Genomic DNA, 13,068 nt, shown 5'->3' with positions numbered 1-13,068 from the left:
AATGATATTACTTGTCTAATGACAGCTGGTTATACTATAGTTAGGTTGCAACCCTCTAAAGATCTTTTAAAAAAGCAAAATCTCCCTTTTTGCAAGGATTTTCATTGACATTTACCGCAAAACACAGAAAAACAGCGACAGAACAAATATTAAAGCAATTCAAATACATGAACAGGAAGAGCAAGAAAATCCTTTTGGCGTTAATTCTAAAAAGATGTTAAATTGCACACACTGCAAGAAAACCTTTTCGCTAAAGCAAAAGCTAAAACTGCATATAAAAGAATCTCATCACACAATGTCAAAACGTATATGTATAAAATGGTGAGTACCTGATTAAACTTTATTTTTCTCCTGATACGTTTTGTGGAGACAGTATGTGGAAACCGCAATGAGAAGGATGGGAAGGAGGCAACTGAGTTTCAAGGATTTGATCCAAGTCAGTTATTACCTGATACTCATCCTGTAGCAACACCTGTCGATGCCCTAGAAATGGAGAATAGCAGTGACAGAAGGACTGTCTTATATACATGTTGTTTTTTATAAGCATTGCGCTTATCGGATAAGGGAAAATTTTAAGCATATGCTAAGCATCATGTCGAGCCTCCAAAAATGCGTTACAATAATCCTTTTAAAAGAAAAAAAGAGGAATACAGCACTGTACTTTATAACCTTGACATTGTCCATTCATTTAAGTATTGTAGCTACTGTACTTTATAACCTTGACATTGTCCATTTGTTTAAGTATTGTAGCAAACATTCGAATTTTGAATATAATTACAAACAGAAGAAAAAATGATGATTAGATGTGAGATGAATTGCAAGATGAGAGTGTTTACTTGATGGAATTGCTTGTTCGTGTATAAATCATTGTTTTCTTTTTTTTAGCTAATACTAGTACAATGTCAAAAGTTAAAATACGTAAGCAAAAACAACGAGTTCAGCATTTATTATCTTGCAATTTTTGCAAGTCTTGTACGAGCGGTAACGGTTCGTTTTTGCTTATTTTTTCTAGCTGAGATTTGCTCAGTGGCATTTTTAATTGATTGTAGTGTTATAAGATACTTAATTCGTCAGACAGTTTACCAAAATACAGGATATATAACATGTATCGTTTTATCTGAAGAACTAACTCCTTGATCTTAGAGAGCAGAATTTACTGTTGTTGTATTGCAGTAATAATGTTTGACGATGTGGTGTTGTAATGATAATACTTGTCTAATGACAAGCAGTAGTAAAATGTAGAGGTGCAACCCTCTGAAGGTTTCGCATCTAAGCAAAATTTCTCTTATGTATTTTTATTAGATAACCTATTAACAATAGGAGGGCTAATGAAGGTGGGAGATCTTCTTTTCTTTTCTTGTAACTTTAGAGAAATTGCGAAATGGCACCATCGTTAGTGTATGTTGAAAAAAGTACTCCCCATCAAACAAGATACATACGTACATATCGTGTGCTTCGCACTTTGTAATTTTCCCTCTTTTTCCTTACCTTACTATTTTTGTAGAGCATGTCATAATAGCACCATTTATGGCTCTGTTAACTTCAGATTGCACAGATGCTGACAAACGAACGTAAAACCTTGAGAAGATGCTGCATTATGAAAATACAAACATACAACAAAAAAGAGTAGAATGGATTTAAACGAAAAAATAAATGTTAAATCTACCACCTGCACATTAGAGTGCCCAACAGGGTATCTATATACGCACGTAAATTCTGCCCGAATGCTAAAGTCTAATGTCTCAAGACATGATTCTCCATTTCCTTTTGTACCAGTAAATTTGCTATTGTCTTTGTCACTTTAACATATGTATTGATGAATATATATAGAGGATTTTATGGAGAATATAACCAAACCCGTCAGTCCGGTCTTTAAATCAACACTTATTACGAACTAAAATTAAACAGCCGAAGAGCAGTTCGCCTACCTTTAATTATTCATAAACAGGTCGTCTAGACCTCTATGTTGTACCAAAGCGTGTAAAATTTCTTCCAAATTTACCTTCATGCCATTCTTTATAACGTGTGGAAATAGGTTATTGAATCGTTTGGTAGTGCGTCTCAGAAGCGGAAGATCGTTTTTATGTGTGTAATCAATATAGAAAGGGTTGCGGAAAGTTTGTCAAGGCAAAGGCATTAAGATTCGTGACGCATAAAATTTCATTCAAGGGAGGGAAGAGTTGCCATAAAAGCACTATGCAGTCACAAAAATGCTATGCAGTCAAAGTAGCAAATAGGAGCTTGGCAGCTTTGCGTTCCTCAAATCCAAATGATTTAGTCAGCAAATATAAAATTTGCGACACCTGTGTGACAATGTATGCGGAAAAGACAAAGGCGTACAAAGATTTAAAAATTAAACGGAATCTTTTGTCACTGTAACACTTCTATGACTTTCTACGGAGACAATTTACCTGAGATAACACCAGATGCGATTTCAAGGATAAAAGTTAGTGTATCTCGGTATATGGGTAGATGAGAAACAAACAGATGAGCAATAATTGCTTACTCGCTTTAGACTGCCAGCAAAATCTACGGAGTAAAAAACAAAAACAAGCAAGAGCAGTGCATGCCATGATACAAAAAGTTCTTGGTGTTGTTGATCATCTGAAAACTCCAGAACGTGGTTGGTCTAAGGAAGATGCTGCGCTTATCATTCAGTATTTTGAGAAGGAGTTGGAACAACAGAATCTCACTATAGCTTGTGAACGGGAGAAGATGGATTTTTTAAATATAAAGAAATCTGAAAAACAGATCTAAAGCAAGGCCCGATTGTATTCCCGCATAAGTATAAATAAGAAATAGCTACCACGTTAAAAGTGTCAAATGGCAGTTAAAATTCCTAGAAAATCAAGTTGTAACTTTTTTAATAAGATTTCTTTTAAGATCATTTACGAGGTTTGTTTTGTTTTGGTTGATATGAATATAAAGAATTTTCTATTAAGCGCCTCTTTCTTTTAGAGGGAGAGAATACTTGTTACGTGGGGTGCTTTAATGAGGGAGACGCTAATAACAAATTATACTTCTAGGGTGATGTGTTGCAGCTTGTTTCGTTGATTCATTATTTTAACACTTTGACTGTTATAATATATGATTCCTTATCTCACCTTAGTTCCATCCATAGCAAGTGTTGACCCTGCATCTGTCTTTTTGGACAAAACAGAAGAAATAGGTATAATTTCTTATTCTGATTTCTGCGAAAGCGCATGTCAGTTTCACAAAACTATTCTAATTTCTCATAGATACAAAAAAGAAAAGGTGCTCTCTGTCCCAGTTACCGCTTTGTTTTAGCACCTTAAACTGTTAAAAACACAATTTATTTGGTCAACTTATAAAACCTGACTCAAATTTGCCAATTTTCGACGAGACACTAGGTATGTATGCTTAGCCTTGAGTGTATATTTGACAAGGAGTCGTCATGGCTCTCTTGATTGTGTAATACATCCTTTCTGTTATTATATCACAATAATTGTCAATAAATCGTCTTATCTCATCTTAGCTCTCCCTCCATAGCGACTGTTGACCCTTCATCTGTCCATTTAGAAGAAAAAGAAGAAGGTATAATTTTGTCATTCCATGACCTGCCTTAGCAACAACCATAAAAAACTCCAGTTTTCTCAGATAAAAGAAGACATTTAATGTATTTCTTGTGACTTATTCTAATTTTAATTTGTTTATTTATAGAACCTGTCCGTAGTATATTGCCAAGAATAAGCAACAACGACTCATTAGGTATGTAATGTTTGACTTGGGTTGCCGGAAAAAACTCGGAAGACATAACCCATCCTCTTTTGTCACAACGCTACGTAAAAATGTAGCTCTTAAGATATGAGCTTATGATATACATATATTGAAACGTTAGACTTTTGAAAGAAATATCGACCTTTATTTTCTATACATGATTTCTGCGTAACTTCTCTCAATAAACTTGTTTCTATCCAGTTTAAAAATATTTATCAGGATTAAAATTTTCAAGGTGGCTCTCCTGTAAAAAAAATGGAAAAATGAAAAAAATGTTTTACCGATACTCAGGTACTTATTATTAAAGTTTCATAGCAACAGCCCTCCCTAGTAACTGGTTGGATGTATTTTCTAGGTCATTTTTGAGTCTTTTTCCTTCAAAATTTTAAAACACCCATTAGGGGCGTGCTGCAGCTATTTCTCCCTTTTCCCGCGCTAAATTCCATGAGTTAAAACCACATAGTTACTTTCAAATGCGAGCCTAGTTTTACATTTAGTGTTGAACTGCTGCTGATGATGGAGTCTTATATTGGTATAGAAAAGACCTTTACATTGAAATTATGGGATCAGGTAAAAGATTTAAATTTGAGAGAGCTAGAAAAAGACGTTACTATGAGAGAAAAAATGTTTCTGAGACAGATTCAAGTGCACAAACACATGAGGAATTGAACGAAAATCCAGATGAAAATACACAACAACCTGAAGATCCACATTCTAACTATGAATGCAACATACTGATCGACACAGACCTTCTGCTTGGGTTACTCTACGTTGTAGCTAAATGCCCTAGCTGCACTTCTGCGATCAAAATTCAGCATGATGTAGAAAAGAAGAAAGGACTTTCGCATGCTCTGTTTCTGAAATGTAATAAATGTGATTGGGAAATGAATTTTAAAACTTCCTGTGAAGTATTACAAGAAGACAGAGGGAGAGGTAGGAAGTCATATGAAATCAACTATCTAGCCATTGTGGTCATATTGCCATGAAAACATTTTGCGCAATAATGAATATGCCACAACCAATGAACTTAGATTCTTTTGAATCCATAAATAAAGAATTACATAATTCTTATGTTGCCACAGCCAGGAATTCAATGGTTAAAGCTGCAAATGAAATCAGAAAAGAAATGCTGAAAGACAATTTTGATGACAATACAATTGTCAATATAGAAGCAAGTACGGATGGATCTTGGCAGGGTCGAGGTTATGCATCCTTAAATGGAGTCATGACAGAGATATCACAAGTGTCGACGTTGACGTTCTCTTAAAATCTTGTATATCATGCAATGTTTGGGAGAAGAGAAAGCAATCTGAGGGGTACGCAAAGCCTATTGTTTGATCCTGAAAGTGATGAAATTTAAGGAAAAATAAATAGGAAAGTGATGTCGTCAAAAAAAAAAAAAAAAAATAATATTAAACCATGATTTGCAAGTATCAATTAAAAGAGACTGTCGTTAAGAAACTGACAGGTGGACATTACTACCGCTTAAAAAAAGTTTAAATGTTACTATTTTGTGGTCCTTTATCAGAATAGCTACTAGTAAAAAGGAATAAGAATAAGAAGAACGATAGACACCACAAAAGAAGATAATAGTTGACCAGTTTCAAAAGTGCTGTTCAAAGAAAAGGCAAAAATCGTATCATTGAAAAAAACAAAGGAAATCTGTAAAACAAAGGAAATCCATCAATCAATTTCAAAAGCAGTAATATATGGTTCTCGTTCTGGAAGTGGTTAACTTGTTTTTGAACACTACGATTTTTTAGTAGAGATATGGGGTGGACCTGCCACTTCTAAACGATTGCCTTTTGGCATAAACAGTTCATTTTTTCTCACAGATAACACATGAGGAAATTAATGACAATAGCAGTAGTAGTGACGATGAAAGAAACAATTAAATACTGTGTGTAAGATTCAGTCTGTTGCGAATGAGATAATCCATTGTCAACTCTTGGATTAGGTTGCTGGTAGATACTGTGGATAATAAATATTTTGTAGCCGTATATGTTGTTTAGTTTGATTCTCTCATCTCTTGAAGTAAAATTTGGTGGAATGCATCCCCTTTCATCCCTTTTTTAACATGCAAATCTTTGAATAAAGGTGCAATGACTATTGAGAAATGCAAAGCATGTTTACTTTTTCATGTGAGAGTTCTTTAGCAAAACGGATGGCTATCTTTGATCACTTGAGAGTGTACGTTGAAGCAAACACCCTTTCCTAAACATGAGAATCGATGATTGATTTGCTTAGCTGGATAACTTTTTTATTTCACGCGAGGGAAATGCGAAATGCAATGAGTTGATGACTAGTTTTCTTAATAATAGCCGTATTTTGTTTGTATCTGCGCGGGCCATTATGTTCTCTATAAGCGATAACTAGTACTTATGTATACTAAAATAGGTTTTCAATATAATTATTAAGCCCCAGTAACTTATTAACACTTATTGGCATGTAATGTAAATAAGAATATTTCTCAAAACTTTTGTTATTTGACTACATATTTGTCGTAAAAATCTAATTTTGTTAATTTATGAAAAAAGTAATAATTTAAAGAGTTACGTCATTTTTTTTTATTTTTTTTTAAGTAGAATACTGGATTTTAGTCAGGGAAATAATATCGATGTTTTAAATTTACACTTAACAGTATGTACTTTTATTTAAAAATTTTGTGAACTCCCGAAATGATTAATTGAATGCAAGTAAACCTGACTTTTGCCAAGACTGCGCAGAATTAGGATCGATCTCAATTTTCCTGATGCTTGTTTAAAAAGGTGTTAATGTTAAAGTCATCTTTTCAGTCCTTATTTGAATCAAAATGGCCCAAACGATTTTGCTCATTAACAAAAACGTCAAGAATGCGTTCAAATTGCCAAAGATCCAACAATTCGAAAAAAAGGCATTGTATTTTTTAACAAAGAACAATCAGCAAATGATTCTTCCAAATATCAAAGTAAACAAGATAACAAAAAAGACAAACCTTCGTCTCTATTGTGATGTTATTGCCATGAAGGAAAATTACTCCAGGCACAAAAAGAAATGCGTTGCAATGACAAATGGTCTGTTCCACTGTCATTACTTAAAATGGAGGAGCATGAAAGAGAATATGAGTAACTACATCGCAATGCAGATATAACTAGCCTTTTAAGACAGGGATATTAATGAAAAAGCAGGTTTTGCTCCAAAGAATAAGAAGCAACTGGAAAACTTCTGTATTCTGCCTTTTACAGGGATGATAGAAAATCTCATGGATTTCGGCTGTACTGAAACAAACACCTATGAACGTGGAAACATAAGGATTAGTTAAATTCACTCATGCTTTGGATCTTTTTCGGACCCTTGAGTAAACATCCCCTGCCTCCTGCAGGACACCAGCCACATTCATTGACACCATCCGCCGAAACCAAGAACTTTTGTTAAACGTTGCAAAAAGAAGAGTTGACAACATAACTATTATCCTTGAAAAACGGAGATCTTTCACTGTGTTTCGATCTTCAGAGGGGGTAGCCTCTACAATTTTAACTTTAAGGGTCGTTATACCTGTTCCATCATCACAGCTTGCTGTCTTGTTATCTCATAATCATTTGGAATAGTATTTTTCCTCCCTGTAGCTATTAACATCGCTATGGCGTTGGTCCCCAGCTATTGAATATAACTATATGTAACTATTTATATAATGGGTTATACCTAATGTAGTCTGAACTTTTCTATGGCAAATAATTAAATTGAATTGAAAAATGGTTAAAATAGTCGAAAAGCTAGTCATTGAAGACGACAGTTTAGATGAGGGGGAAAAAGCTGGAGGTGTGGATAATGACGAGAAAATCATTTCTGAAGAAAAAAGTTATGTAATGTGAGGCTATAAAACTAGCAATAAAGAACCAATGTATATATATGTATATGTTGATCTAGCTAAGGACACATGGGAATCTGTCTTTTCTAACTGATGGAGTGTACAGGCATGGTCAATGGGTGGGGAGCTTTCTAAAATAACCAGTCCCGCATGTGTTCTGACAACAAGAAGATGTACATCTCTAAAACCAGACTTGTGTTTTCCGCGTTTGGACTTAATTGGCCACACTAGGCTTTCAAAAAAATCCTTACAAAACAACTGTTCATTCTGTATTAAGACATAAAATATAATTTGTAATGTGGGAAACTCTTTCAGCAAGAGAAAAATGAAAATATATAATACAGGGCGAATTTGACCGTATTTGCTCTGCATGGAGTCTTGTGGGTCCCGCGCACGCTATTTTATCCAAAAATACGAAAAATCGTGTAGCAAAACCGTATGCTAAGGACGGTATACTTGGAGACGGGTATAAATTCCAATCGCATTTTGGCAAGTATCGACTTCAATTTCGATCCGTTGAAACCTTTATCATAACTAAATAGCTTAAAACTGACTCTAACACACCACATCTTGCATTGCTTTACCATATGCATTGAGTGTTTCCTCAGACTCATAACATCTTATTTCATAATTTACTCTTGATTTATGTCACTAATGCATTTGGAAAGCTTAAAGCGTAAAAGCTTCTTTTCCGTGTTCGATTGCCAGAAATTTACCATGTTGGTCGATAAATAGCAGGGGCGGATCTAGCAAATTTTCTTTCCTACTAAGAAAATTTGAATATACAGCTGGGGGTCTTGGTAAAACGGGCTTTGCGAACCCTGAAATAGGCTTAAACAGGGACAAAAAACAACCTCGTATGCAGACGTTTTAGACCTTGATAACAGAAACGAAACATTCTCATAAACGCCGCAGCTCCGCATAAACACTTCAAATAGAAAAAGAATGACAACTTAAATGTATTTCGTTAGCATAAATCATTTTTAGACTGTTTCGCCCAATGTCAGGGCTCGTCAGCATGCCTAGGACAAACTTGCAGACAGACATATTGAGAATATCTTCCATAGATGTATAAGGATGAGATCAATAACTGAGACAATGTTTTGACTTGCTGATATGCTATAATCTTGAATAATAATAAATGCTAGATCATAACGAGTAGAGTTCACTAAATATACTAAATGATGGACACGAGTAATTTCGTGTGTAAATGTCTATTTTATAACATGTCTTTAAATCTTTCTGGTGGTCTTCTAGTGCGTGTTGATCGTCTCGTTTGGATGACGGGTGTCGGAGGGCAGACGATTGATGGTGGAGTGTCTGCCTGAGTTGTCTCTTGTTCAGTTGGAATTGTTTCTGGTTGATTGATTGCTGGTAGATCTGTCCCGTTAGTACTGGGAAGATGTTCTTCTTTTGTTTGTCGGAGAATGTCTGAATCGATGATATCGTTGCGTGTTTCGTTTGGTATTGGGCGTAAAAACTGTCTATTACGTAATGTTGTACGACGGCTGCCATCGACTACAACACGGTATTGTCGATGGGGTAAACTTTCGCTGATTACCCCGGTCTTTTCCCATCGAAGCGGGGCGTTACCAGTTTGGTTCTGAATGGAAAAGTGTCTCTAACTTTCAAGACAGGGAGTTGTCGTTGTGATGTCGTGCAAGCATGTTGGTGTCTTCTCGTAAAAGCGTTCTCGCGAATATCGGCTAAGTCAATCCATTCTTTCCGGAAACGTCTTGGAAGATGGTCTCTGATGTGGTGTCCAAATAGGAGCTCAGAAGGTGAGACTCCCATGTCTGATGATGGAGTGTTTCGGTACAGGAGAAGGGCTTTGGCGACATTATCGGTGTCCAGTGACCCAGATTGACTGATATTGGTCGTTAATATTCGTTTGACAGTCTTAACTGCGGCTTCTGCTCGTCCGTTGCTTTGGGGGTAGCCGACAGAGGATACTCGATGTGAAACGTTCCAAGATCGTAGAAAGTTTTCGAACTCGTGAGATGTAAATGGCGGACTCCCGTCTGATGACAGTTCTTCGGGGACGCCAAAATTTGTGAAATATCTTCGAAGAATGTTTACAACCGTGGTAGCTGTAGCATCAGGTTTGGTTGAGGCTACCTTTGGCCAACCGGAGAAGCGATCTGCGTAGACTATATACAGACGCCCTGCCATGTGAAATAGATCGGCAGCTGTCTGTTGGAATGGATAAATCGGCGGATCGGGGACTTCCGGTCGATTTGAGGGAGCGATTTGGTTGCATCGGGTGCATTGACTCCTGTGGTTTTGTATGTGTGAGCTCATTTGTGGCCAGAAGAATCGTCATTTTGCATTTTCTCTCATTGCGCTGACGCCTTGGTGTCCGATGTGTAACTCTTCTAGTAGGGTACGTCGAAGAGCGCGTGGTATCAGGACGCGATCTTCAAGCATAATTAGATTGTCTACACAATATAAGTCATTTTTCAATCTCCAGTAGGGTAAGATATGTTGTGGTAAAGTTTCTTTGTTGGTTGGAAATCCCTCGAGAATTGTACGGTGGAGATCTTTGTACTCGGCGTCTTCAGATGCTTTGCGTGAGATGTCCTCAAGGGAACACGAGTTGTTTTGGTTGAAACGGAGGTGGATAGAAGCCGAGATAGTAGCCTCGATCTTATCAGAGGTGTTTGACGGTGGTGAAAGCGGTATCCGGGACATGAAGTTTGCTCCTACGTTTTTCTTGCCCGGGATGTAGATTACTTGGAAGTTATACATTAGAGTCTTTTCTCTGATGTCTAACAGGTTTTTTAGCTCGAACAATTCTCTTTTGTTAAATATTGGTACCAGAGACTCTGGTCGACGGCGATAATTAGGTTAGGGCATCCCATTACAAACATTCGGCAAGATTGTAAGGCGAATAGTAAAGCGAGTGCTTCGCCTTCGACTGGTGCGTATCCGCTCTCTGCGGGGGATGTGAAGCGAGAACCAGCGTAGCATGTTTTCCAGTGGTTTTCTCCGCACGTTGGCTTAATCGAAGGACACGAACAATGTTTTTGGAGAAGGGTGAAGCCGATACCAGTCTTGCTCCAGTCGGTCGTGATGCAGGTTTGTCGGTTTATCTCGAAAGAGCGAACGCCTTCATCGATGCTGTCGAGGATCTTTTGTTTGGATTCTTGAAATACGCGCTCTAACGTCTCATCCCAATAGAATTTTCCATCATGTTTCAAGAGTTCTCTGAACGGAGTCATGATGGGTGCTTGTGCGAAGGCGTAGGAGACTTGGTTTACTAAGCCGAACCATGATCGAACACCGGTGATGTTGGTCGGCGATGGAAAGTTTTAAATGCCTTTTAAGATTTTTTGGTTTGGTTTGTAACCATGTGGTGTGATAACAAAACCAGCGAATTCAACGGTGTCTTTCGCGAATTGAAATTTCTCGGGATTAAACACTATCCCGTTGTTGGCACATAGTGTAATGTAGTTCATTGTGTGCCAAAATGCTGTTGCGATGTCAGAGTTCCAAAGGATCGAGTCGTCTACACAACGTTGGACACGGGGAAAGTCATTTGTTATATCGTCAAAGCGTTTCGTATACCCGTCTCCAGATCCATGGAATCCTTGTGGTGCTCGGAGGTAGCGGTAACTGCCCCATTCGGTGATGAATGTCGTTGCTTCTTTTGCGTCGTTGGCTAATGGAACGCTGTGGTATCCGTTCCAGGCGTCGAGGGTTGTCTTTTTTGGTTTGCGGTGAAACTACACTTACGATGTTGAAGGGTGATTGGCTGTAATGAGTTTCTCGTTTGGTAGATGCGTTTAGTTTTTGCAAATCTACTGTTCGACGCGGAGTGCCGTCGTTCTTGGGAACGGTAATCATCCGAGAACACCAGTTTGTAGGTGTCCCGGTTGGGACTGGTTCGACTATCCCCAAGTTTACATCTTGATCGAGTTGGTCTTTGACGGATTCTTTCCAGTGATGTGGTACTGGTATTGGTTTATGAACGGAGACGGGGTTTTCGTCCTCACGAAATTGGATTTTTAATGGTTCGCCTGTCATCACTTGTAGCTTTTGGTGTTTGCAAGTGTTAAATGCACTACTCGAAAAGTATGTTTTGATCCAAACCTCTAATTGTTCTGTATACTCTGGTGTCGCTGGAAACGGAATCGTGTCAGGTATGGGTGGACATGGTGAACGACGTGGACATCCGCCCTCGGCAACGGAGTCGTCTGGTGAGTCTGTTGCATTCAGTTGGCTGGTTGCAATCTGCTCCGGGAAGGTAGAGTGTACGATGTTCAACTTTTTCAGTGCTGTTTTTGATAGAAAAAATCCTTTAACTTTGTCACATAAGTAAACAATTTCTGTGGTGGTCGATGTACCGACGGTGATGTCAGCAATGATTGCGCCTTTAATACTGATGTCGTTATTGTTCACAGCGCGGAGACGATGTCGAGTTTTTATCAAAGCGTTTTTACTACAATTCAATTGTGAAAGCAGTTCTATTCCTGCTGTACATGTTTGAGCGCCAGTATCAGCGATGGCGCTAACTCTGGTAGGTTGAAGTTTATTCAAAGAAAACGATTTACAAAGTTTCTGATGTGCAGATGAGTTGAGTGAAATAGATATATTTACTGTTGGCTGTGGGGATGGTTTTTGTTCGATGAATTTATCATTTTCCCATTGTCCGTGAGGTACGCCATCTAGTCAGAAGGACTCGGTGATGCTACCAAGGAAGGAAGTTTCGGCTGGGTCGGATGGATCTGGGGCGTCTTGAATGGCGTTCGTCTTACTGCTCATGTAAACATTCAAACATTCGCGAAATGGTTAAGTTTTCCACAGTTATTACATTTTTTGCCTTGTGCTGGGCATTGCTCTCTTCCTTTTGGATGACGGTTGTGTCCACATCCTCTGCATTTTCGATCCCCTTCCTGATAGTTTGGGCGATTGTTGCCTTGTGACTTCTGTCTTAAGTCACTACGTTTGTTGCGTTGGTAGTCGGATTTGACGCCGCTTACATCTGATTGGGCGGGCAATGATGGTTTGAAGTGCTCCGTGGCTTGGGCGGTTGCTTCGAGTGTAAGGAGGTGGTCTGTCATTTGGGTAAGTGTCTCTATGGAAGTCATTTCACTTAAGATCTTTGTGCGATGGGAGGAGCTCAATAATCCTGCTATGACTTGCGACATAATCATATTTTCGGAATACGATATTTCACAGTTTTGGTCATCGCAGTCACATTTACGTGAAAAGTTGCAGAGCATCGCTTGAGATTTTAAACGGGAGATGAAGTGAGTGATCGTTTCGCTGTCACTTTGTCGCATGGAGATGAACTGTTGTCGGTAAACTTCAGGGTGAATCGTTTTTACTGCAACCGATTTGATGTATGATAGCAGTTCCGCTTCGGTGGCTCTATCGAGGGCGTCTGGCCCAACAAAGTTGTAAAGCATTTCATTCACGTTGGAATCGCAGGTGGAGCGTAGTTCATTCCTGATATCCTGTATGTTTTGAAGGTGGGTCAT

The 13,068-nt window shown here is 38.1% G+C and overlaps 1 protein-coding gene across 1 annotated transcript; it reads right to left on the bottom strand.

The window, feature by feature from the left end:
• Window positions 1–10,896: 10,896 nt before the first annotated feature.
• LOC130630139 (uncharacterized) lies at window positions 10,897–13,068 on the bottom strand. Its single transcript, XM_057443536.1, has 3 exons — window positions 12,399–13,068; window positions 11,390–12,252; window positions 10,897–11,310 (listed from the first exon to the last, which is right to left on the bottom strand). The coding sequence occupies exons 1-3, from the start codon at window positions 13,066–13,068 to the stop codon at window positions 10,897–10,899; spliced, it is 1,947 nt and encodes a 648-aa protein (XP_057299519.1).

Source organism: Hydractinia symbiolongicarpus, chromosome 1 (genome assembly GCF_029227915.1).
Source record: "Hydractinia symbiolongicarpus strain clone_291-10 chromosome 1, HSymV2.1, whole genome shotgun sequence".
NCBI classification, from domain to species: domain Eukaryota; kingdom Metazoa; phylum Cnidaria; class Hydrozoa; order Anthoathecata; family Hydractiniidae; genus Hydractinia; species Hydractinia symbiolongicarpus.
Note: the sequence above shows the minus strand (reverse complement) of the source record. Positions and strands in the feature narration are given on the sequence as shown.